The 27,959-nt window shown below is 33.3% G+C and overlaps 1 protein-coding gene and 1 long non-coding RNA gene across 3 annotated transcripts in view; one reads left to right on the forward strand and one right to left on the reverse strand.

The window, feature by feature from the left end:
* The first annotated feature begins 5,952 nt into the window (after positions 1 to 5,952).
* serp (chitin deacetylase-like protein serp) lies at positions 5,953 to 27,893 on the forward strand. Of its 2 annotated transcripts, none has more exons than XM_088231546.1 (5): positions 5,953 to 6,023; positions 16,970 to 17,139; positions 20,198 to 20,447; positions 26,444 to 26,765; positions 26,838 to 27,893. In XM_088231546.1, the coding sequence occupies exons 1-5, from the start codon at positions 5,972 to 5,974 to the stop codon at positions 27,685 to 27,687; spliced, it is 1,644 nt and encodes a 547-aa protein (XP_088087672.1). In that variant the 5' UTR covers positions 5,953 to 5,971; the 3' UTR covers positions 27,688 to 27,893. The 2 variants fall into 2 exon arrangements, with proteins under 2 accessions (XP_088087672.1, XP_088087673.1); XM_088231547.1 differs by having other exon boundaries at positions 26,859 to 27,893.
* Positions 17,234 to 27,959, reverse strand: part of LOC148278342 (uncharacterized) — a 190,347-nt gene continuing 179,621 nt past the window's right edge. The window contains exon 3 of the long non-coding RNA XR_015823216.1: positions 17,234 to 18,443. This is a non-coding gene — a long non-coding RNA (uncharacterized LOC148278342). The remainder of the gene's footprint in view (positions 18,444 to 27,959) is intronic.

The raw sequence follows: 27,959 nt of genomic DNA on the forward strand, positions 1-27,959 counted from the left end.
GACATTTGACTCCCAATATAATACTTTATGCAGAATTATGGGATTTATCTTTGGGGCATCAGAGTTAATCATTTTTTATAATAATAAGTATGTAATCTGATGTTATTAAATTTTTATATTACAGTAATGGACATAAGATATTGTAATACAAGTAAATACAGCTTTTGCTTGAAATATGGTCATGTGAATGAATGACAATACCCGATAAAGGCCCTCCATATAATTTTCCAAACTAACAGTAAAATAAACAGTGAAAGTAGTAGAGTTCAATTCAATTAAAATAGCGATATATGGATATAAAAATTTTATAAGTGTAATTTTTTTTTTTGAGAAAAAATCATTGCTTTTTTGTTTGAGTGAACCCAATAGGAAGACCCACGGTCTTTATAATGGTTTCGGGTATGCGGAGAAAGTACTTTCACTACTGAATATAACATACCATATTATGTATCGTGGTTTGTCAAGTATGCATAGCATACTTTTTTCAAAACAGATGCATAAATAATATTAATATTATTGTACGTTTTAAACTAAGGTCTAAAATAAAATAAAAACAATTATTTTGACCTAAAAATACGTACGCTCCTTGCTTTTACAATAAGTCTTGATCTATATTATATTGAGTATCTTAATGCATGGCTGCGAGATATCTTGCTCATCCAAAAGAGACTAAAGACTTTCCAGATGTGGACCTACAGAATAAGTCTGGGAATTTCCTGAAGAGACTGCATCGCGAATGGTGTGGTTCTTAGTAGAATCGAAGAAAACAGGCCCCACCTCTGAAAGACGTGTTAAATGGATTGGACACATAGTTTGCCACGAGGGTCTTATACGTGAGTTAATAGAGGTGATGTTTCAGGGGAAAGACTACAGGGGCCACCATCACCACGAGGATTCATGTGAAGATTTGGGCTACAGGTCATATGAAGACCAAAAGAGGGCCGCACAGAACAGACCGGAGTGGCAGAGGAGATGCAGAGCTTTGCTGCAAACCAATCCATCTTAGAGAATTAAAACCAAAGAAAGAGAGAAATAAATATAATTAAAGACTCATAACTCATCTCATATTTATAAAGGGTTCTTTTCAAAAACTTACAATTTCCGAATTTGAACTTTATCAGGAATCAACGGTTTTTAATATAGACTATTTGAAGTAAAAAAAAAATATAAAAGGAGTGGGTATAGTTAAGAAGTTATGAAAAATTAGTTACCGGTCCACCAAATACACCAAAAAATATAATTATAAGCTTGAATCACTAACTCTGAGGTTATTCATTATAATTAAATAAATAAATCAACTTTTAACGTATGCAGCTCATATTGCCACCCTTTCAAAAAAATACTTGATTTACTTGTTTCATTGGGAGTATACTGATAACATAAAATAAAATAGAAAAGAAATATTCCATAAGTAAAGTAAACCTTGAGAAATAAGCTTTTTTAGCTTTGAAACCGGCTGGTGGAAAAAATATAAAAATTAGTAGTTAAAAACAAAGTTGTTTTATTTATTTTACTACACCAAAAATATTAGAAAAAATTTTTTTTTTTGTTTCGCATTTTTCCCAAATAATTTTATCTTTAAATACTTCGCTTTCAAAAATAGCTTATTTTAAATAACAAATACACTTAAAATTATTGCGTTTTGGCAAAAACTAAATATATCATCATGTTTTGCGTCCCTAAATCTATATGGTGAGATATAAAACTGGATTCTGATTATTTTGGAAATAGTCTACTTTGGAAGTGCATCCCACGATTGAGATACAAAACTTTTCCTTCTACGTTTCTCACGGTATAAATATTAGAAATATTTTCTCTTCTTCGTAAATTGTTTTACAAAGAAGTTTTGAAACAATAATGAGTAGAACAATCGTCATTTTTACTCTCGGAAACGGCGTTAAGTTTCACATATTGATCTCATTCATCGATTTAGTCAAACGTTGTTGATAGTACATAGATACATCTTCCCATATAATAATGAACATTTATGAAATTCGTATTTGTCAAGGTACGAGTACATACGATTACTTTTTGAAAAGTTGTACTTTATATAATTTAAGCTTGGAAACTTGTTTGACCCTTTAGAACACTGAGAACAAAGTTATACATCCATACACCACCAGAATTAAAGTATTTGTTTTTTAATATTTTAATAATAAGTCTTGTTACAAGAGGATCATATTAATAATAGATAAACTTGTAGATTAGTTTTCCACTCAGCTTTTTTGAATGCAATAGATTTATTTAGTTAAAAGGAAACATATTTTACTAGGTTTACAAGGCGTAAATCAACACAAAATTGTTTTTTTTTAAACAATTGAATCATTAAAAAAAATCTACTCCCAGAAGTTACAATAAACTCATTTAAGATATAAAAATATTTTTAAAAAGGTATGGTAATTATATGTGCATAAAATAGTCAATAATGCAATGAAATAAAAACAAAACAAATTAATAATCATTTACATATTATATATCTGAGGTAAAACACACACTTTAAACGAAATTTCGCCTAACACGTCAAAAAGTATTTTATTTAATAATGTGTCCCATAAAGGTTTTATAAACATAATTTGATTCTTATTCTTAAAGGTCAGAGTCAGTGCTGTACAAGCTCCTTACGTCACTTCGACCTGTGAAGATCTATTGTGACGGGTCCCCGTGAATAGTTCACGCCCTCCAAGTCCAGATCCGGCTATTAGGTAGAGGGCATGATCTTTAACATCCTCAGGTTTAACCAATGGTCCCGCGAGAATGCGGCTTCTTTTATGATGTAAAGTATCACATTCACATATAATGCGTATAGGTGTTTCCTCATTTGCACTGAAGAACCTAGATCTAGAAGTTTCGAAAAGGTTTACTCTAGCAAGGTGTTTGTTCAATCTGCAGTGCCCTGGGTGGGCTTTTGTGATAACCCTCATTTGATTTCGGCTGAGCTTTATTAAGTCGAAAGCAAACCTTTACAATTATCCTTTTATCAGTTTCTTCGCATGGTCCTGACCAGGTATTTTTTGCCAGAGCATTATGTTCTGCTTCCTGGCCCATGACCAAAGCTCGTATCATTTAAGCAAAATCCAAAACACTTGTGTACATAAACTAAATGCACAAAAATTAAAATATGGTAAAACAATGCCATATAAAGAATAAAATATCATAAATATTTAAATCATTAACTTCAACATACGTGACAAAATAACAGAAAATTCAATAAACAGTTTTGATGCGACGGGGCAATGGTTTCATAATGAATTCCTTTATCAACCTTTTATTTCCTAAATATAGTTAGGTGGAATTTTAGAACTGTTTTTTTTTGAACCATGTTATTTATTGTTTGAAAACGATTAGTTTATATTTATATTTATTTTTTTGAAACTTATTATGTAAAAGAAAGCGGTTGTACGAATTTGTACGATCGGGGAATTGTAATATAAAAAGGTTGTCATTTTTACAATACGGTGTAATGAAAAAACGTCAATTGAAAACTCTTATTATTTATATATATATATATTTATAAAATCAAACCCCAAAAATATTTGAAAAAAAAAACGCTTGCTATCGTAATTATTGAGATTTGTAAAAGAGTAGTAATTTTACACACCAAACGGGCGACAGCTCTACACAAAATTGATCCCTATGAGTCATGATTTAGAATGAATTACTTCGAAATGGCCGAAATTACTAAAAAGTGTCCAAATATGCATCGACAGTAGTTAGTTACATCAAATTAATGCATTCTCAAATAAGTGAAATGTGAGTCATTTTATACCATGACAAATTTGTAACGTCAGGGAGTAAGGGTTAAGGTAATCAACGCTAGAGACAGTAGGTCGATATTCAACATAGTTATTTGGTCATAACCATCATCATCAATCGCTTTCCGCACCTAATGTACACCAAACGCATCTTATTTCGATTTTTTTTTGTTACAGGATGGTAAGATGATCAATTAATATTTACAGTGTAGAAATAAATGTTTTAAAAGTATCGATTTCAATCTGAACAAGGATATATAAAATAAAAATAAATAAAAATAAAATAAATCCTTATTTCCTGGTTTGTTTGCGAACGTGCGGATCCGTGGAAGAAGTGAGTATTTATTATTTTAATATCACGGAAATACTCGTAAAAGGAAAGTTTAACTTTAATCCACAGTAAATGTAAATAAATATTTTTTTACTACCACTTAGCGACTTTTCTATGTCTACTGGTTTCGAGATGTAGTCGTCTTTTTGTCAGGACACTACGAGTAATTACACTTAAATGTAAATCTTAACATACACCTATACCATAGTTGTTACACACAAATATAAAACCAAAGGGCTGATAGAACATATGTTATAAGAAGCTAACACAAACGTGCACAAATTATTTTGTATTTAAACAATTTTGATCGCAATATTTTAGTAACTGGACTGGTACCTAAAGCGTTAGACTATCATTTGTTCCTGTAAAACAAATGTACAGTATGCGTTGCATTTACTTAACAAATGCTCTGCAATATTTATATATATTTCTATTAACGCCTTTTTAAAAATAATTAATCATAACCAATGTATCAACGTTATTTTACGTTCATAAGAATATTGACCTATCCTTTTAAAACCCGAATAATTAAAATCCATTATTTTTTGTACCCGACTCATTACGGATTTTCTAGCAAATCGGGCCTGGTTTACAGGCGCGGTTCGTTCCTAGTTGCGTCACTATAAGTTAATAAATAAATCAAATTTAAAAACTTAAGTTTAAATGAACTGATGAAGAAAAAAATCAAAATTCAAACAGAAGGTTTAGAAGAATGTGTTAAATAACTTATGAATATTATGTCAGTCTCGTGGTGCAATGGTCAGCGCAAATGCTTACCGTTCGAGAGGTCTCGAGTTCGATTCCGGACATGGTTGATATGAAATATTTATTTTAAAGGGTGTTTGTACACTAGGATATTTCATAGTCCTTGGACTGGCGTAAGGCTGATCATCTTACCTTCATGTAACAAAAATAATCAATATACGCTGCAATTGGTGTACCAATGCAGTGCCCTATGCACCATCCGGTGAGGAAAGAGAATGATGGTGATAAACTTATCATTTAAATAAACATACATTTTTATTATTAGAGCACACATAAGAATATGTTTATGTGTGCCCTTTTTCAAGATTAAAAAAAAAAGGTACTGAACGAAGATGATGACGCCTGTTAGAGGGTAAAAGCGCTAATTGGTCGAATAAATAAGTAGAAGTGTACCATGTAATTTATATCATTACAATGGAATTCCATCAAGAATTGTCAATAAGTAACTAAAACCAAAACTAATAAATTAATTTATGGAGTCGAGTAATAATTATCTGATAAGTACCTAATATGTTATAAATATGTGTTGAATATATTGAGAACGAGATAGAACTAGATATTATTTTTCCAGTAAGAGCATAGCTGTCACTACCTACATGTGCATTTTATTTCTGACCACAGCCTCGGACACACTTCTAGTCACCATTTCCCCCTTTTTTCATATAAAAAACCAGAAAAAATTACAAGCTTACCTTCAATCGACTAATCCAACAAATAACTTAATAAATGTTTTCTTTATTTTATCAAAACACATACGTGAACAAAACTGACGTTAACATTTTTTTTAAGGAAACTTAAAATGAGCCTGAGCAAAATACTGGATGTAGGAATTCATAAAGAAATTATTGTAATTAGTTGATCAGAGGTAAAAAATCTTGTTGCTGAATCCTAGATCTTAAAAATGCTTTTTTCTTACATTTTTTTTTTAAATTTTAAAATGCAATTCTTCTGTCAAACGAAATAAAAACAATTTTAAATTTTGCGCTATCGAAATTCAACCCTCTTTTCGGCTTTCCGATTGGTTAGCGGCCCTCCTCTCTCCTACCAACGTCCGCGGGGCGCGGGGTCGGGGCCGCTATAAAAGGCCTCCGCTCGTCCCACGAAGGACTGTTTAGTGACGAACATGACGCGGTACGTCTGTATCGCAGCTCTAGCGCTGTGCCTTGTTATCGCCGGTGAGTCCACCATTTTATTACGATAACCCAACCTAACCTCCGCCATATTGGAAAATCCCCACATTCACCCCTCCCGTTTCGGGATAGCACCCCTACCACTGATTCTCATCGCGAGTTTTACCATCTTACTCCGGAAAGTGATTAAAGTGATTGTACGTTTTTTTACAGCTGTGAATAGTGATTTACTTTTTAAAATGTCATATTTAGTATTTTACCAAAAACCGGTTCTAATTCGTAAATCTTCTAACTGCAATACGTGACATTTAATAATTGTGTTGACTTATGTTATGTGTCTTCTTTAGTTTCCTATATATTTTCCTTTCGATTATAGTTACCTGCGCTTTCACGCGCCTCACAAAATATTGCATTACTCTGAGAGACAGCGACGCGCGAGTTGAACCTGTCGCAACCCGGATTTATTAAGATGACTCGATAGTTTTTGCATACATAACTAATTCACCGATGGCGCATCGTTTGCAAGATAAACTGCTAATGGAAGTCAGAAGTCACTTTCACATCTGGTTTAGTGTTGATTGTGATTGGCTGGCGCAGGTTCTGCCACACGAAAAATATGTGTTTCGCAATTAATTTTATATGTAAAACCACTCCGAAGCAAATATAGAAAGTCCGGCATTTTTGACAGACAGAATTTAGTAATGATTGTAACATTTTATTAATTACTTGTTCACTTAAATGGTGATACCGACCATTCCAATGTGCATTTACGTATTGCATAAAAATACATTGCAATGAACCGATATTGTCCGTTGTATTTCAAATCGTAATTGAAATAAAAGCCGTTTAAAGGCGACGTAAATCAATTAGAACGTACATCTTATTTTCTCTTCTTAATTCATCCTAACTTTTATTTTACTAATTGAATTTTTAAAAAGTCGTTTATGTAACTACGAAAATATTATTTTATATTAATTTTGTAAGCACAACACTTTGAAATCAGGTATGTCAATCAATTATGCCATAAATCGACTTTGATATTCAAATCACTTCTCCAGCCTTTCTTGTGACTAAAATTAATTACCCTTGCAACCACTTGCTTACCTGAGATAACTTGAATAATAAATTTACTTAAACAATTTTCCCAGACACCAAGGACAAGAACGAATAATGTAAAACGCTGCTCGAAAAACAACTTTCATTAAAATAGCATATATTATCATTACGCTTTCTTACATGACTTTAAGCAGAATTTACGACTGATAAGAGATCCACCAAATGCGTATGTTACGACCAAAGAATAAATTCAGTAGGTCAAATAAACTGGTAACCTATAACCGGTAAACAATAAAAATTCAAATTTCGGATAATATATTCATTTGACATTTTTCCTGGTGAGATACCAAATTTTCATAGATTCATAGAAATGTTAATTATCTTACTTCAGTTTTCGGTGTAGGTTACTTAAAACCATAAATAATTTAGTTTCAAATTGATTTAAAATATAGGCAGAATAGTGAATGTTACACAATGTGTAAAATGGGCGTTTAAACCACCCAATCACAGGTCATAAGCATTGTAAATGCCTAGACTTCTATATTCTCCTGTATAAAATGTTATTTATCTCTGTTGTAATATATAAATATTAACAACTTCCTAAGGGGTTTAATCCAGTTTATGTCAATAAAAAAACTGTACAAACTCAAAATATTGTTGATTTCCATTTTGTTCCAATGATTTTAATTTGTTAATTTAATGCTAGTACAAAACGCTTACCAGTACACCCTAAAGCCGATTAATTTTCAATTGATTTTTTTAGTAGGATTTTCACCGAGTAGCAACGAAATAAATATAAATATATTTTTTAAAAACCATTCTTAATTTACCGTGTCTCGTGGATTTAGCTAATACGTATGAAATGGGCTCTAATGTTTTTGAATTGACAAAATGTTTTTATTTAAAAACATCATAAAAAATAAATGATAGTTTTATTATTTGATTGAGACTTCAATTAGTTTAAAAGTATTTTATATTCCCACGACCTACATACATCATTTTGCATTCTCATTCCCATACCGCATAATTACATGACTCTTATGGAATTATATCACAGATATAAAATACGAGTTACATAAACTTGTCATAAAAAGTACTACAAAAAACATCTGAAATATATTTTTATACTGTAAAGAAAATGTTTAATTATTCCACATTCTTTTACATACACATTTTTTAATAAAACGAGACAATTTTATTCCATAAAGATCTTTAAATGTAAAATAACTATTTTTAAATAATAATAGTACTTACATATCAAAATAGCATATCTGGGACTACAGATGTTTTTTGCATAAAAACAAGTGGACTAAAGATTTTTATTTAAACTTAAAAAGCATTTTTACAATGTGGACTTTTGTGTTTTATCGATGTATAAAATAGCTGATTGCGATAATTTCGTCATTTTAAACTTCAAGACGATAAAAAGTGGACTCCCATGTTTTATCTTCTGAGGTCAAGATATTGGTTTGGCATACTCATTCAGTTGTACATAGGAAATAGGTACAACTGACATTATAAGAATAACCAATGAACCAAAATTTCTATCTGTATAAATATGAAAATTTCAATGTTTTTTACTAACGTATACAACATTCATAATGTGCATACAAGTGTCTATCTTAATATTTTTGTGAGATTTATAAACTTAATATGTTTCTTTACAATTTGTGACAAAATTGCCATGGCCGTTAATAAATAAATAATATGAAAAAATAAATACGAAATTAATTTAAGAGTCCGCGAGGGAAACATTTTCTAGGTTGGACTATGCAGTGCTTAAAATTTAATTTACAGTTTTCAAATGTCAATAAAAAAAATTTGTACGTTTTTTCTATGCTTATTTACTTCAGCCACTTTAAAAAAAACATTTTTAAGTATCTGTTAACTTAATTTTATGGGGAAGCGTGATTAACAATTTGGCAGAAAAAAACCATTGTAACTTTGACCAAATGTTGTGTTAAAGGGATGAATATTGACAGTATTGATATTTTTTCGTGCCCTTGTTAAATATTCATGTCTCTGAGCAGAGAAAGGAGGAAGTCCGTTTCTAAATTTGTTTAGCACAATACTTGCAGCGTATATTAGGCGTATCTCAGATACATCAAAGGGTTTAAAAATTTATATTGTGGCGTATCTTGATTTATTGTTTTTTTTTTATAAACATGAAGTTAAGGTGATCAGTCTTATGCTTCTGATGCAATCCAGCGACTATGAAGTTTAGCATAAAAACTCACCCAAATACCTCATATTGACCTTACTGGAAATCAAATCGGCACCTCAGACGTGGCAGGCAAATGCTCTACTATCAGATTTTTTTAAACGAAGATTTGACGTTTGAAATGCGTTTAACTCATTGTCAAATTTTAGGGCATAATTGATTGTTTAATTTTCTTACTGATATGCACACATAAATATTGGTGGATAGGGCACTGCATTGGTACACTATTTGTAGCGTATTATGAAATTTTTCGTTACGTGTAGGTCTGTTTAGCCTTAATCTTTAGGTACTAGGAGGCTATGATATATAGTGGAATGTTAAATACCCTTTTCATTATCATGCTAGAAAAATGCGCTCACCATAAAATCACAAAGTGGACATTATGAGTTTATCAAATAAACTAATAACATATTACAAAAGAGATTCAGGACATTTTACAGAAGGGAGTATGGAAATCTGGGTATTTAGAGAGCTTATGATCTGTAATCGGCTGATTTAACCTTACACACTGTGTAACACTTGTCATTCTGCCTATGTTTAAACATTCATACTTCTACAATTATTATTTTATTCAAAATGTTCAATATCTTTATTGTAAAATGTTAATCTTAATAACGCCCTAGGAGATGAAATCCAATTTGTGTAACTATGAGAAATATTACTCATTTAACCAATAATTATAAAATGAAGTAAAATTAAAAAAACATTTTTAGGCGTACCATAATTCAAATTAATTTTACTCACATCAATCTACACAAACTAAACAACAGACAGAAGTATTGAAAAATATGAAAGTTAAAAAATAGGCAGAATGATATTTCATCATCACTGTAGTATGTAATATTATAATTTTTTTATGTAGAAAAAAAAACTTCATTTCTTATTATTTACTAAAATATTTAAATTTGCAGACCATTTCCTAAAAGTCGTAAATAACTTTTGCTGGAAAAATGGAAATCGAGTTAAGATAGAGTGAAATTTGAACCTCAGACCTTTGGCCCGTGAGTCTACATTATTACCACGGACCCACACCCCGGTTGAAAATGTAAATCAATTATCACTGTGTAGAAATGTATTCCTGGTAACGTTTTTTTTAATATATTTTAATACAGTTGATGTATTTTATGTTTTTTTTTTGTTTTTGTTTTTTGGATATAATAATAGTGATATACTCATGTGTCTGTGTCAACTAATTACTCATTTCAACTCAACACAAGACTTTAAGTCCCGTAGAGTTGGGACCTATATCTCAAATGATGTGTAGTAAACAACATATAAGTCAATAAATAAATAAATAAATATTATTATTAACAGGTAAAATGTTAATGTTAATTAGTTTTTAATAGTAAAACAATAGAACTACCAGTGCATTTAATTGTTACAGAAAGTCATTTGGCCATGAAACTAGCCGGAAGGTTTTGTTGGTTGGCAAATTAACGCTAATTACTTCCCTGAGCATTGACTCTGAGACTAAGTGAAAACACAGAAAGAATTACTCAAATAATTTATGGATTGTCAAGCATGTGTCCAACATTTGTTTTTCCGCACCAATGGTAGACAGGGTAGAGCGAAAATATTTTTTCTAACATGATAATAATTTTAATAAAATAACTTTAACTCTAAACGATAACATCAAAATACATAAAACAGTAATACTTATACAAAAAGAAAGATTTTAACATCACTGGCATACTGTTCTCCACCGCAATCACAACTAAATGCGATTGTTCACTATTACAATTTGATTTACTGTATTTTAGTACCCGGTGCTCGTCTAAAAATCTACACCTCAATTCAAGTAAGTTCCAGGTTATGAGATTTTTTCGTCTGAAAAACCCAACCATACACAACTACTCACTGAACGATAAAATATTATCATCTGTGCCTAGTATACGAGATTTGGGTATTATATTTGACACTAAACTTTTTTCCAAGATTCATTTTGAACTTGTTATCAAATCCTTAAAATTCCTTGGATTTATTGACAGAAGCACAACTGACTTCAAAAATATTAATACCCTTAAATCTCTTTTGTGTTCCCTAGTTCGCTTGCACTTAGAATATACTCCATATTATGATGTTCACATCAAAAATATTAAATCAGTTCAACATTGATTTTAAAGAAAGCTAAGCTGAACGTTGGGCTAATCCAGAAACCAATATACGCATAATGAGTTAGAAACGAGCTTAAATATATCATCTCTTCAAGACCGTCGAAATAAATTCGGCCTTCTAGTCTTATTTAAAATTCTCAACTCAATCTTTGATGCGCCTAAACTACTGAGCTCAATAAAATTTAATATCCCAACTAGAAACCTCAGACAAAACTTACTTTTTTATACCGAAAACCATAGAACTAACTATGGGTTTCATTCCCCTATGCTCAGAATTCTTGGGGCGGCCTACAAACATACCATTTTTGTTTTTTTTTTATAACAAGTTGTCTTCGTTCAAACGATCACTGTATCAAATTCAATTATAAACATCACTCTCACGCCTTCACTCCCACCAAGTCTACTATATACCATTGTGTCTTTCTACTTTTTTTAAAAATAGTTTCTACATATGTCCTTAAAAATGTCCATTCAGCGTATATATAAGTAAATAATTTACCAATGAATACGTCACCTAAAAAGGTGCGGAGGTTTTCGCGGTCACTGTTATCAATACGTATATTTTTTGGATGATCCCGTGTAAGTTAGATTTGTTCCGACGTTAGAGCTACCATTGCAGGATCCATCTTCAAGGTAAACTGTGTGTTTTGTAGAAAACATATGTGTTTAGCAGGCACATTCCGTGTCATTTTTGTAGTGTGTAGTGGAGAGACCCATCTGTGGACATCTGGAACGGTCTTGTGCTCTTCTGTAGGTATTTGTCAGTGATAATTCTGATTATTTAGTAACCAAGCAACTTCACCTTGTTGTTTGACGTCCACACAACCTTATCGTTTCGACATTTCACACTCTTTGACACCCAGGAGAATAGTTTTCTCCAAAATAACCTAGTTCTTTCTGGAATTATGTCCAGAGAACTGCAGGATTCTTTTCTCGTACATGGATGTTAGGTTTTCTCATATGCCTAGTTCCTGGAGTATAGATATATTTGTACGTATCAAACTCCAATAACAAGAGTATCTGCCTCTTAATCATAGTTTTACGAATGGGAAAGATGTCAATCCACAAACTGATGTCAATCCACAAATGTTCAGCTGCCTTGTTACTCTTCCAATCTGCATAACCAGAAATGTTACCGTGTAATGCGAGAACATTAACTAGTACATGACAGGTTAGACTGCGTTATGTTGTCACTTTAATTTTAACCACTCCTTTATTGTTATTATTTTTTAAATTACTCATTTTATATTTTTTACATATTTTTTATTTAAAAAAATACTTGTTTTTTTTTATTATTTTAATTTTATAAGGTAATTCAACGAAGATACATACTAGAAAACTTACAATTTGAAGGTATTCGTCAATAAAATTTCACAATCAGAAATATCTACAATTATAGAACTACACAAAATAGATAGAGTTAGATTTGTTGATTTTATTATGTTTTTTTTAATTCTTATACGTTATACGTGTGTACTTATCAACTAAAATTTATTCTTTAGAAGATTATTCGCAAAAGTTGGGAGAGTATCATAAAAATATGAATTTTGTTTTTTCGGCAGTATATATTACATTCCAGACACATGCGAGCCACAGGTGTGTGGTATGTAGCATTACTTGAAAACAAAGACAATTTAAATATGTCCCGATGTCTGAGTGTTTTCGATCCCCACGGTTGAGGTTTTTTATTCAAAAGCCTGTGTTTTATCACATATTTTTTACTTTATTTTTTGCAACTCTGTTTAACTCTCATAGCATTATTAAAGAAATATTATAATATTTATTTCTATCGATTTTTTTATTGCGTGGACTTTTTACCTTAAGTAATGCCTACAGTTCAACAAAACAAAATACAATAAACCACAAAATGGATTTGTTGGAGTAATTTAGGTGTTTCACAAAGTCTGTGCAAATATAGGATAGCGTAATTCCCTTATAAAACGAACAAAGAATATCCCAATTGCCTTCCTCAGGTCGTGAGAAATATTACTCTATGTGGAAAATAATTATTAGTCTAAATATTTTATTGTTCTTCATTTGTCAATCTGTTTTAGTTTACTTCTCTGACATTTGCTAATATTCTTACCTTTAAAAACACGAAAGTAAATATTAATATTTATGCATAGTTTTATTTTTATTTTGATTCAAACAATCTTAAAATATAAGCTTTGCTTAATGCTCTGCAAATAGAAGAAACAAATAACCCCTACAAATGAGAAATATAATATTTATTTTTCTCCTCAAGCGCCGTATAAAATACTTACATAATGATACCGATTGATTAAAATGCTTAAATTTCTGCAGATATGCAATGTTGGTTGGAAGAAATTGCCATTTCACAAATAACCCGCCAATGTACAAATAACATTATGTACAAAAAGCCAAATAAAAAAATATTAACCAATGCAAGTGTAAAAACACTTTTTTTTTATTAAAATAAAACCAGTGTCCTGTAAAAGATTAAAAAATAATTCAGGACACCTGGACAGTTTTCGTGAAAATGGTTTACACTTTAGAACATTCACTTCATTATTTTTAAAAATAGGCTATTTAATTATAGGTACGCAGTTGATTAATAATATATATAAACTAAATTATATTCGGTTATTTTTTAGACACAAGTTAACGTTTCCATTATTGGTTGACACTGTGGTTAGTAAATATTTATTGTTTTAAAAAAAAAACTTTAACATTGATAGGCGTAGAAATAAAAAGATCAAGATTCGAAAGGAATTTAAGTGGCGTTAATGCTTAAAAATCAACTATTTCATTTACACGTATTAATTTTCATAACCTTACCGATACTCGTTGTAATTAATGAGGTTTTCGTTTGTATACGGTACATCATTTTCAATTTATAAGAAGACGCCTACTCACTAATTCAATATAATTATAATAAATTATGTTCGGCTTATGTTTAATTGTGAGTGAGGTACTATTTTCTTCATAATAGCAATGTCCTCTAGTCTCGACTCGGAGGCGGAGAGGTTTCTACGCCTTGATAAAGCGCAAAGCCAACGAGAAAATGCAAGTTTCATAATCATAATTCACAAGCGTTGTGATAGCGTGACATAATCATGATTTAATATCATCTGTCTTCTCGCAATATATACGAAATGATCATATAATCGTCTGTAATATCACCGTTGTCATAGTGAATAATAATTATGCCATAGTGAATAATAACAATTTTATTATTATTTTGAATTTCTTGTTTTCCTTATGGCCCCACTTTACTGCAGAGATAATGTAGAACTATTACTAGTCTTTACTGTAGAAATTAAATGTCACAATGAACGTCATTTTGGTATTTTTGATAAACTATTAAACAATTTGTTGATTAAAATAGTGTAGAATAAAGCTACAACTGTCTATTGATATGTATTTAACAATACACCATAGTAGGCCAATTTAATAGGTCACATTTGACACTTCATCAAAATTTAACAACATAACCTTGTAAGAGTGGTAGTAAAATATTATTTATTTTTTCGAATTAAGAACTGCACAATTGCTTAATTTTTTTCAATTACGATTACATATTTATTGTAATAATGACAAAAGAAGGTAATTTTATGATTTACTTTCACTAATAAACCATTCTAAATATAATAAACTTTTTCTGTTCTAAACGTCGTTACAATGTTGCATCAGTGAGCCCTTTTTCTTTTTAAACACTAGGGATGTTACCCAGAAAAATGGAATGTTGATAGTTTTGTTAAATTATGTACATATCTTATTTTGTTCCTTAAATTTAAGATAGAAAATAATAATGGGACAGGGATTCGACTTATGATTTTGAAAATAAAATTACAGTACCTATAAGTACTTTTTCATAGCAACTGAATTCAATTGACATATATTATGTTTGAAGTCCGAATCGATTCATTCACTTTAATCGATGTTTTTAAGCAGGTTACCTCACTATGAAGCTAAAACCGACAAATGTCAAATGTGACCTATTAAATTGGCCCTACTATAGATGCAGTATTAAGTTGAGTTGAATGGAACACCCGTCTTGTGTTCCATTCAACTCAAGTTCCGGAACTTAACTTGTACTCAGGAAATGTAAAGCAGCGTAAAAAGGCGCAATATACGGCTTTGAATTCACAGTAAACTGGCGTAGAAAGATAGTTTTTTTTACTCCACTTTGCGTTTTGCACGGCAGTGTTGACGTGACATTTCAGAACATAATTTCAAACTGTCATTTTATGAAGCATCATTTCTATTTAATTATACCACAGTGCATATGCCACGGAGTAAATTATAATTGTGGTTTGAGTCGATTTATTTATTTATATATTAATGTACACTGCAAATGTAAACTACCGTTCACCATCTTTGAAATTATTAAATTGAGTTGATTGATATAAAATATACTTTATGTTAAAAATATCAGCAACGTCGGAATAGTTATTGCCGAGTGCATAAAGTCCATTCATGTTAGCATTAAATGAGTATACTTTTCGCAAATTTTTGCATCTAAACGGAGTTACTTTACGAGTCCTTCGTCCAGGTACCTAGAAGTAAATGAGTGGTAATAGTGTTGGGCAGTCCCATGTTAAGTTAACAATCTTAAATCAATTCTTTAACTCTACATTGAGATATAATATATAGAGATTACACTCCATACAAATCTGAGCTAAAAAGTCATCCCCAAAGGACAGGGATTGACCAATGAAGATAACAAGTATCGTCACGTCGACTTTGACAACCAAAACAAATAGTACAGTAAAAAGCACGGACTGTTTACATCGGTCTACTGGAAATTCAGTATGTCGCTCCCTTCCACATACGCGTTACCTTTGTTTGTCGTTTTGCTTTACGCCCAACTAAATGAGCAGGATGGAGACAGAAGATAACTCACGAATTGTAACATATTAAAAGACTTTTTTCGACATTAAAATTGCTATTTTAAACAAGTATTGATTAAGATAAAAACATTACTTGCTGGTGAAAGGTTATACCATCGCTTTTTCAGATCGATTTGTGCAGTATCTAAGCGTACATATAGGCATTTTAGTAATTTCGAGGAGAAAAGTATCTGGCGACTAAAGTCCGTTCTATCAAACATAGACCAATAGGCCGCAGGTTGAGGGAACATATTTTGAACGCTTAAGTTTACTCTAATTATATACCTCAATGCAAATCTATAAAAAAAAATCTCTTGATTTAGTTTTAACAAACTTAAAGTATTAATAGGAAGTCATCTCTGATTCCGAGTTTAAATTAAGGAATCTAAAATTTTTATTTTTAACTCTTTCAAGAGTATGTTGGTGTGAACTATAAAGGTGCGAACTAAAATTCCAACCGGCTCCTAACCAGAGCTGTTTACAACTATTTCAAAATATCAAGATTGTATTGGTTATTAAAATTATTGATCTTCTGTTGTCAACAGCTGAAGCAAAATGATGATGTCCACAGAACCACAGAAAAAATATCCATTTAAACATTACTTATATGTACCCATATGTAGATACAAATTTATGATCGTTTTTTGCAGATTAAAAAAATCACCACTCACCATAGAAATTTCCCTTAGCACTGAATAATAAGTTCCTCATTATCATTTCACTGACGTTCGCTTCTTTTGTCACCAGGTGAGGCACAGATTTTGAACAGATGGAGGCGGCAGGCGGAAGAGACGACCACCAAAAAGGAGGAGAGCTTCGAGGCTGAGCTCTGTAAGGACAAGGATGCCGGCGAGTGGTTCCGGCTGGTTGCGGGGGAGGGTGACAACTGCCGTGACGTCATCCAATGCACATCTTCCGTGAGTTCGACAATCCCATTCCTGCCAACCTCTTAATGTTTCTCTGGGATTTTTTGCCGCGTGTCGTTCGCACCCTTTTGCATTCGATGTATATGTTGGTACATATAATTCACATCATATTATATGTGTGTCTAGTGTAGATCAGAGGCCTCAAAACTTTTTTGTCCCGTGGACCACGTGTCGATTTTTTTCTGTTTTGAGTAGACCCTGCATTTCTAATATTGTTTATTTTCAAATTTATTAACTTTAAATGCATCTTCGAAGGTGACACAGAGCTACTCACCCTGATAAGGCTTATAGAGATGCTCTTGCGCTCTATTGCATAGAACAAAAGCGTCCCAATTTTTGCTTCAACAACAAACGTGCAACGGACGGTTTTGGTTTGCACTTGCAGTTCTCGGCCTGAGTACCTGCGGCCCGTTGTATTATTTTAAACTATAGCTAACTTCGTGATTGATAATCATACCATGGTTTTTGTCCGTATAGGCGGCTTAATAAGCGGGTGTACCTCTGACCTCCTTAACATTTTCGAGTGGAACATTTTTTAATGAAAAAATTAGTTACATTTTATAATGTTTTAATGAATACGATACAAAACGCAAACGTACTCGAAGTTACATTTTTACAAAAAAATACACAAAAAACAATGTTTTTAATAAAAGGGATCAACTCAATGCTTTGGTAGAAAAATTTCTATATTTGGCTTCGATTTAGTCAGGTTTAAACGTAAATCTCTTCGGCAAGTGATTTCCAATTTGTTTCTTTTTGGTGTACTTACACATTCTATCTACTTAGATAAACATTTTCCACAAAGTATAAAGACAGAAAAGCTATCGAAGTATGGAGACAAATTAAGACAACAAGTTTTGTAAGTACCTAAACAGGTACTATGTCTATTAAGTAGATTATTACATTTACAGAAAGCCTAAATTTTGGTGACCGCCTGCAAAAATAAGATCCACTCTCGCGGACCCCCATTTTTCTACCATTGATCTGCATTGCAGATGATTGCAGGTCGCAGTCGGCCCCTGAGAATCGATATAGACTACCTTTGGAATGACTGGGAAAGACATATATTTTAAAAAAAAAATTTTTTCAGTTCATCAGATAAAATGTTCACAAATTCACATTATTAAAATGATAAATTTACAATTAATAAGAATGTTGAAATTACGAAAATGGAGCTTAACGAGTTATTCAAAATAATAAAAAGGGTTACGGGGGCACAACTAGGAACGACTCATGCATGTCGCTTCTGAATTTGCCCCGACTCGGTAAAAAATCCGTGTCGAATTGGGGCATATCTCCCTATGGCGGCCTTAGGGTGAAAGCGGGTTTTGGAAATAGGTGACTCAAATCTCTAAAGGAATTGTGTCAAAACCACATCTCGCAAATATTAATTTGCAATCTTACGCACGCTATATTAAAATACTTTTATAGCACACGTTATGTTATTCACATAAATGATTACACAACCCGAGAAGACACGTATACTTATAAATCCGCATTAATTGTTTTAAAATGTCAAAAAACAAACGTAATTTTCTCATTTGGAAAGTAAAGTTTTTTTTTCTCTTTTGTTTTGTGATGTTGTTATCTCTTTACTCACATAAATTTTATATAACATCACTTCCGTAAGAATAAAAAGCAAGAGACAGGTTTTTGCACAGATCTCGTAAAAGTTTATATTTTTAATTCAACTTTACGTTTATTAAATAACACTTTGACAAAGCTAATACATTTATTTTTATATTCGAAAAAATCGATTGAATAGATATTTATTTACTCGTAAATATTGAACGAAATGCTATTTCCGCAAAGTCATTTAATATTTTTGTATGAATGTATATTGATTTTATATTGGTATATGAATGTCTGGATGGAGAAAACGAAGAAATGCGAAAAAGAAATGGCATGTCAAAAGTCGGAATACTCGGCTGAAGAAAACATGTATGTGTGTGAAATAGGACTAGAATCCGGTGGGAGTATTTTCATTTCGTTGGCTACTCTCAAGTGAAAATCTTGAATAAGAAAATCGAGCATAGATAAGTCCGCCTCATAGTATGATGGTGTGAGTATTCGCTCACATGCTCGACATCCCGGGTTCAATTCCTGACAGGAGTAACATTTATTTGATTATTTGAAGTATAAAAGAAATATTTGAGTTCCTGTTCTTTACCCGAACATTTATCGAATTTTCAGATCATTTCCTTAGTATCGTAAATAACTTGTATTGAAAAAATGCAAATCGAGTTGTGGTAGAGTAGGCTTTAAACCTCAGGCCTTTAATCTGTGAGTCCGCAACTCCCCCACAAAACTATGGCCTGATTCTTGTAATATTTTTCAATATCCCCGGGCTGGAGCTATCTGAAGGTTTTTTTTTAAATGACTTTTCGGAAAAAAATATTAGGATTTTTTTAAAACCTTTATATGAGGAAAGTTTCTTTGAGGTTTCGCGGTCTGGCCCTGAAAAACTATATACATAACAAATGCAAGAAATAACATTGTTGTTAATATTTCTCCCTTTAACACAATATTTGGACAAAGGGCCAAATATTATTTTTCCACATAAAATTCAGTTAACTGATAACAAGCAGTGTTTCAAAAGAGAAAATCTGGCCGAAAACAATTAGCGTAAAAGAAATAAAAAAAATATTTAAATGAAATGTGAAATATGTAAAAAAAAAACATTTGAATACTGTACAATCCTCCTTAGAACAGGTTTCCCTAATGAGAAGGACTCTTAAATTAATTTTACTTTTAAAATAAAAATGTAATGCCTTATGCACCACTGAGTACGAATAGGAAAGGGTAACTAATGATGATTATAAATATACGTTTATTTTTTGTTAAAGCAAATATTTGCGTTTTTAGAGTTCATTTTCAAGGAGTTGTAAATAACTTATTATTAAAAAAATATTTTCAAATTGTGATGTTGCGGATCTCTGATCCGTGACTCCGTGACATTAGCCGCAGTGCCACCACAACCCGGGTCCTTAATAATTAATCCTGAATTACACAATTGAAATATTTACTAACAAAAGATTTGTATTCTCAGGGTCTCCAAGCCATCAGGTGTCCCGCTGGTCTATATTTTGATATTGACAAGCAGACCTGCGATTGGAAGGATGCCGTTAAGAACTGCAAGTTGAAGAATAAGGAGAGGAAAGTCAAGCCATTATTGTTCACCGATGAACCCCTCTGCCAGGATGGATACTTGGCTTGTGGAGACAGTGCCTGTATCGAAAGGGGACTTTTCTGTAACGGAGAGAAAGACTGCAGTGATGGATCTGATGAGAACTCTTGCGGTAAGTGCAGAATTCAATTCGTCTATTTTATCATAAAATATATCTTATTTTTTCATTATTTTTTTTTGCACCACAACAGGCCAGGAGGCCTAATTACAGTGGTGAATTACATCACAGAGCACCCAGGCTTGAGAAAAATCACATTTTAATTTTTGTGTTCTCACCGGGAATCGAACTCGGAACCTTCCGTGCGTGAGTCAAGCGTCTTGACCACTACACCACGGAGGCCGCCACTTCTGGTATAATATCCACACAGAAAAAAAGTACATTATCATCTCTATATTTTTCTCTTTGTTTCTTTTTCTCTAAGCTATTAAGAGATGTATTCATTTTTAGAGCATCAAACAAACATTTTAATAAATTAGCGTTAGTTAAAATTAGCATATATCCACTTACCAACTTTTTTACGTCTATCGATTCTAAGAAGTACCTACCCGTCTCTTCGTCGGGACATCAATTACACCAACAAGCCACAGAAAGTGGCTTGGTGGGATTTTAGTAACCGTATTTTATTTTTTTAAATAACTAAAATGTTTATGTAATATAAAAAATAAAAAAACGCAAATCCCACTCTACGCCTTCACTATAGTAGTTAAACAAAAAATTTTAACCAATGTGTTTATAGAACACGTGCTATTAGAAATTGACACCAACCTGCACTGATTACAGTACAATTTTTTCAATCTTGTGGAAACAATAATAAAAAAGAGTTTGAAGGAAGGAGTATAAATTTATTAGCTGTAGAGTGGCTATAATCAGCATTTATAAAGCTCCCAGACTCTGTACACGTCAGACCAAATAGGTTTAGATGGACCAAACACGTGCAAAGAATGTCATCATCATGGGTCCCAAAAAGAATCTTAGGTGGGCACCGAGGAGGCGGAAAAAAGGTCGGTACACCGAGGCTGCGACGGGAAGATGAATGAAAAAAGGATCCCAACTACAGTCTCTAACTGGAGGGTTGCAGAGGATGACAGAAGGAGTTGGAGGCGAAAATTAATGAAAGTCAAGGCTCGATATTGGCTGTAGATTTAGAGGAATGTTGTATAACGGGCTAGATTGAAAGTTTATTTAATTGTTGGTTAAAGGGCATTCTTTTTCAAAGCTTCTTTTAGCCCTTTCAGTATGGCCTATTGCGAGATATGCATGTTAGTATAATTAGTGTCCTGATGAAAAAACAGGTACGTCTCGAAACCGGTTGACAAAGAAAAGTCGGAAAGTGGTTTTATACAAATATTTACTAGATACCAGGGATAACCCACAAAGGCATTGACTATCGAGAAAGTTATATTTCATTGTTTGTTTTGTTTTCTAGAAGATACATTCCACTTGTACTGTGAATTAAAGAGATGTCTATCTATTTATATTATTTTTTCGACAGCTAATGTATTAAAAACAAAATGAACAAAAGTATATTCATTTCATAGTATTTATGAGCAGAGGTCATTCTTTTCAAACATCCATCAAATCTCCTTACCTTTTGATGACTTCACAATTTTTAGTGGTATTCATATTAACGCGCCAACTATGGGTTACAATTGCTCTAAGACACGCGTATTATAGCGGTTATATTTCCTCTACGTGATCTGAATAGAATTAAAATAAAATTAATATACGTAGTGCATACATTCTTTTACTCGTTATTCATTTCCAAGATTGTTTAAAAGACGAATATTTATTTACCATGAATTTAGTCGAGTCAAGCATGTATTTCTATTATTAAACAGACATTCTTTAACGTCGGTATCTCAAAAATGATAATATTTCAAATGAATGAATTGCTCGGTAGAAAAGTTTTAAGTGTTACATAGTCAATAAGAAAAAAACTGCATCAGCAACAGGATGTATGTATATTATGCATGTTGCAACTGCAAAGGAAATGGTTAAGTAATATTTATAAAGCGCTTTCGTTTACCATTTAAAACTGATATTTAAAAACGTTACCTCAAAAGCCTTGCAGGTTACGTCATATTTCAAGACAAAAATATTTTTTTTAAAGTGACAAAAATTGTTTAAGCTCGCTAATCTATAAAATACAAAACATTAGTTTTATGTTTTAAACAGCAGGCCTATGAATAGTCTTATAAAAAATCCGGTTTTCTATAAAAGTGGCAAAGCATCTGAGATCTTCTTTCTATACTTCCGACGAGCGCCACACTGCATTTCTATACTTACCAGTTGTTGCCTAACCCCTAGGAATGCATTTGAAAGTTACAAATGACAAAGGCAACCGTTGGCGAACTTGTTATTCGTTGTATGTAACTTTCTGGATCCGACACCAAACAAACGTACCAACAGCCAAACTAAAAACAGCCGTACATTCACAGTTTCCTCAAACATCGTGCTGTTCTGCTTTATTACTGCGAATTGGCCAAGTTTGACTTCAATTTTCCATTACGAAAACTGCAAGCTTTTTACAAAATTAGTAGACGACCAGTCCAAATACGCACTTTAAAATATCCATAAATGTAACACGTACAAGTGTACTTTGGCCTGTGAAAAATATTTTTTCCTTTTTAAAGAGCAAAAAATATCCCAAGCACTTCATGCACATTTCAGTCTTAAGGCTCCTTTCAGTTGTAATCATCAAATTAATACTCATTTAAAAAATAACCGTGTTTTTGATGCTGTCATTTTATTAATATTTAGGCGAATATGCTTTTCACCGATTCACTTTTGGTCCGGCTTTTCACATTAAAAAAACCTTTTTAAACTTCAGGATTGCATTTCTATTATATTCATATTTTATCAATAGCCTCGAGCCAGAATCATAGTGTGCAAGTAACAATATGTCAGAAGGCAACTCTTTCACAACGGACACACGATACGATGTTACTAGCTCTTTTCGCTTCTCGAACATTCGAAGGCCGCCAGTAAATAATATTCTTACATACGGCAATACTACTGAAAGAAAGGTGTAGTCATATTAATAATAACCGTTGATTTAATGTTCGGTGAAACAGGTTGACATTTCGCTCGAAGACACGAGTGGAATATTTTAACGTTGCTTCATTATATTCCGATTATTGATTATAATTTTGAATCCAATTGTGATTGCTTACAATTTCAAATACAATATAAATTAACAATATTTTGAGTTTGTCCAAATTTTTGTAGACAAGGACTGGATTCAACTCCCTGGAGAGCTGTTAACATTAACGTATTATAACAGATATGAAGAACATTTTAGAGAAGGTAGTATAGAAGTCTAGGCATCTACAGGGCTTATAACCTGTCATTGGCTGGTTTAAGTGGCCTGACATCAACATATGAAAGAATCGGGTTTTGGAACATTTAAGAGACTCTCTTAAATGTTCTTTATCTCTGAATACAGTCATTGTCTACAAAAATCTGGACAAACTCAAAATATTGTTGATAAATTACCTGGTCCACGAAGAAGTATAGAAATTGAAAAAATAATATTTTCAGGCGTTGCCTAGTATGTAGGTGAAATAATTCAATTAGATGAATCTCACCCGCATAAATAAAGGTTTCAGCTCTTTAACTTCACAAACATCAACAGATGAAAGAATTGAAGGAATATGGATGTTCAAATATAGGCAGAATGGTGAATGTTACACAGTGTGTAATGTGGCCACTTAAACCAGCCATTGACAGGTCATAAGCCCTGTAGATGCCTAGACTTCCATATTACCTTCTCTTAAATGTTCTTTATCTCTGTTGTGATATTACAATATAAATTAATTGTGATTTTCCTTTTAGTTTAAAGTTTTAGCAAAATAAATATTATTTATTTATTAACGGACATTGTCCATATATACAATTTATAGGGTTTAAATATTACAATAAAAGAATAGTTTTTAAACATTTTTTAAAAAAGAAGCATTGACAAACATAAGAGACACCAAGACAAGATCTGGACTATTTATTTAGAGCTCGTTTGAATAAAACCAAAAAAGTCCAGATCTTGTCTTGAGTTAACAATACGTCAAAGACGGGTCATTGGAGAAATAAGGCCATGGTCTGTTCTATGCTGATCGATGATTTCATATTTAAAAATGTTCGTTAATCAAACATCTATTAACTTTGTCCAAATTTTTGTAGACAAGAGTAGAGAGAGTTTAGCAATTTTTATGTTCGGGTGGATATCTTCCACAGCGTTAGCAAGGACTGTCTTACTTCCTGGCTTCCAGAATTAACCTTTCTCTGGTCATGCCAAAAGGAAGAGCAGTTAGGCAGCTGCCTGCCTGTTCAGCTGAAAATAAGCACTTTGAAGATCGATACCTTTCACATCAGTGAAACCATGTTTGAGAGGCAAATACTCTTACTATTCGAGAGTTTTTTGCCTTCATAATATCGAGAAAATACTCGAGGGTCATAAGCTCGATATGTTATCCCAATATAAACATTAATTATTTTGTTTGATTTGTAGTTTTATTTAAATCCAATAAAAATTCATTTTAGTTTTAGACTAACGTATTACCACAGAGATGTTCCGTTTTCTAAAATGTTCTCCATCTCTGTTGTAATATGTCAAACATCGGCTCCTTAATGAACGTTTTGTTCATTACTCCGTAAAAAGCAGGTGTTTATTCGTTGGTAATAAATCTTTAAAATACAATTTCTAAACATCGAAAATGTATTGCATATTAATCAAGTGAAAGTAAACTTAAGGTCCTATTACCGTTTGCGTGGTAGTAAATATACCATAAATTTAGTATAATATACTCGAACTAATGAACCTGCTTATCTCCCAAAGATGGATACTTCTACGTCAAGGTACTATCGAGATTAGCCTAAAAACACACGTGTGACCGTGAAAGTGTTTGCCTTTGATTTTTCCATATCCAAACCGGATATACACATTTGGCTTTAATGTAGGACGAACGTAAAACTTCCGAATTGCACATATCAATATACATAAATGATAGATAACTAAACAAGCAACAAGAAATCAGAAAATACGTTGACTTAATGTAAATGCTTCAAGTGGGAATATTAAAACTTGGTTTTGGTGCAAAGTCCATTATGCAATCAGCTTCTTTTTTTATATTTCTCAAAGTACTTAGTTAATATTTTCGACGGTAGAGCAATTAGTCATTTTCGTTTGAATAAAGTATCCACTCCTACGGAATCCATGTTTGGTCAAACAGGATTTTTATACAATGAGCTTATTCAATATTTTTCATAACACGTGCGTCAAAGTCTATTGTTCGCAGTTATGCACATTCTTAATAAATACCAAACCAAGCAGATAACCCGTCACATTATTTATTACCCACAATGTGACTTGCTTAATAAGGTGCGGCTCACGTCAGTATCCATGCATAATAATTGTATAATTTATATTCACAACTAGTCTGAGAGCTTGGAGTACTTAACTCAAAAGAAAGATACTCTACTATGGAAATGTCAAAGTGAGCGTTTTTTTTTCACGTTATATTCATTAATCGAACACAAATTAAAATAGTTTTTTCACAACAATGACGATTTAATTTATAAATGCATCGCAAGGTGATTTATTTAATTGAGCTATCATTGTGTGTGGGTTGAGCTATATTTAACAACTGAAGGTGTATGCGTGCAAACATCAGACAGTGGTACACGAAGAGTCTCTCACGGCCAACAGCTAGCGAAAGTGGAAATCTACTTCACTCTCACTGTCTCCGCTTACCGCACTGAGTCTGCGCCCGCGTCCCGGCTTCGGCTCTCAAGGCCCTCGGGTACGGAATATCGCCGCCGCCGTGCCGGTACAGCCAGACGTACCTTCAGCCATACAGCGCCGGCGTACAGCTGCCGATTGTTGGCTCTTCACCTCGCCCCTTCCGCCTGATACAGCTCACCTCAGGCCGTTTATTTATGTTAATGAGGAGCACGCTTTTCAAATACCCAACGAACAGGATCGTTAGAAGCCTTTCGCTTAACCGGCCCGCCTCGCTGATTCTAAATTAGAGTAGATAAATCGTATTTCCACTAGTTTATTTATGGAAATTAGTATAATGAGATCAAGATACTTATGTGTAATTACATTTCAGATATCGACAATGACCCTAATCGCGCTCCTCCGTGCGATCCCTCCGTGTGCGTCCTGCCCGATTGCTTCTGCTCCGAAGATGGCACAACCGTTCCCGGAGATCTTCCTTCAAAGGACGTCCCCCAGATGATCACCATCACGTTCGATGACGCCATCAATAACAATAACATCGAGTTATACAAAGAGATGTTCAATGGCAAGCGCAAGAATCCCAACGGTTGCGATATCAAGGCCACATTCTTCGTGTCTCACAAGTACAGCAACTACTCTGCCGTGCAAGAGACCCACCGCAAGGGACACGAAATCGCCGTCCATTCTATCACGTGAGTATTAGTTATCAGTGCACCTGTTGTACATAAATAGTGTCAATTTGACGCGACATAATGAAAAGGCAGTAAAGGAACTGATTTTTACAGGCATAATGACGACGAACGTTTCTGGAGCAACGCTACCGTCGACGATTGGGCGAAGGAAATGGCCGGTATGAGGATAATCGCTGAAAAGTACGCCAACTTGACCGACAACAGTGTTGTGGGTGTGCGTGCTCCGTACCTGCGTGTCGGAGGAAACAACCAGTTCACCATGATGGAAGAACAAGCTTTCTTATATGACTCAACCATCACCGCTCCTCTGTCTAACCCTCCCCTATGGCCTTACACCATGTACTTCCGCATGCCACATCGCTGCCACGGGAACCTGCAGAGCTGCCCTACCCGTAGCCACGCCGTGTGGGAGATGGTCATGAACGAGTTGGACCGCAGGGAAGATCCTACCAACGACGAGTACCTTCCCGGGTGCGCCATGGTCGATTCTTGCTCGAACATTCTCACCGGAGACCAGTTCTACAACTTTTTAAACCACAACTTCGATAGGCATTACGAGCAGAATCGCGCTCCTCTCGGGCTTTACTTCCACGCCGCGTGGCTCAAGAATAATCCCGAGTTCCTGGATGCCTTCCTCTACTGGATCGATGAGATCCTCGCCAACCACAATGATGTCTACTTCGTGACAATGACGCAAGTCATCCAATGGATCCAAAACCCGAGGACGATCTCCGAATCTAAGGGCTTCGACCCGTGGAAAGAAAAGTGCTCCGTCGAAGGTATCCCAGCCTGTTGGGTACCCCACACGTGCAAGCTCACGTCCAAGGAAGTTCCCGGGGAGACCATCAACCTGCAGACTTGCGTGCGGTGCCCGAACAATTACCCATGGCTGAACGACCCCACGGGAGACGGCCATTACTAGACTAGTTCCTGAGGAGCGCGCGGGAGGGGGGGAGTGGGGGTGGGAATACCCCCGGGATATTATTTATATCTTGTAACGGGTCTCAATCCCGTCCATAGTTTAAGAACCTATTGTAATATAGAAGCACATACATATTTTGTAGGCCTATTCAATATAATGTGATGAAAAGAAGAAAATGCTGTTCAAATATTAAAAAAACATAAAAATTATTCGTCTTTTATTCGTTGTATTTTATTGATAAACAATAACTTTATTAACTAGTTTCGCAAAAA

Source organism: Micrasema longulum, unplaced genomic scaffold (genome assembly GCF_059751315.1).
Source record: "Micrasema longulum isolate JH-2025_06_02 unplaced genomic scaffold, ASM5975131v1 h1tg000889l, whole genome shotgun sequence".
In the NCBI taxonomy this organism is placed as follows: Eukaryota; Metazoa; Arthropoda; class Insecta; order Trichoptera; family Brachycentridae; genus Micrasema; species Micrasema longulum.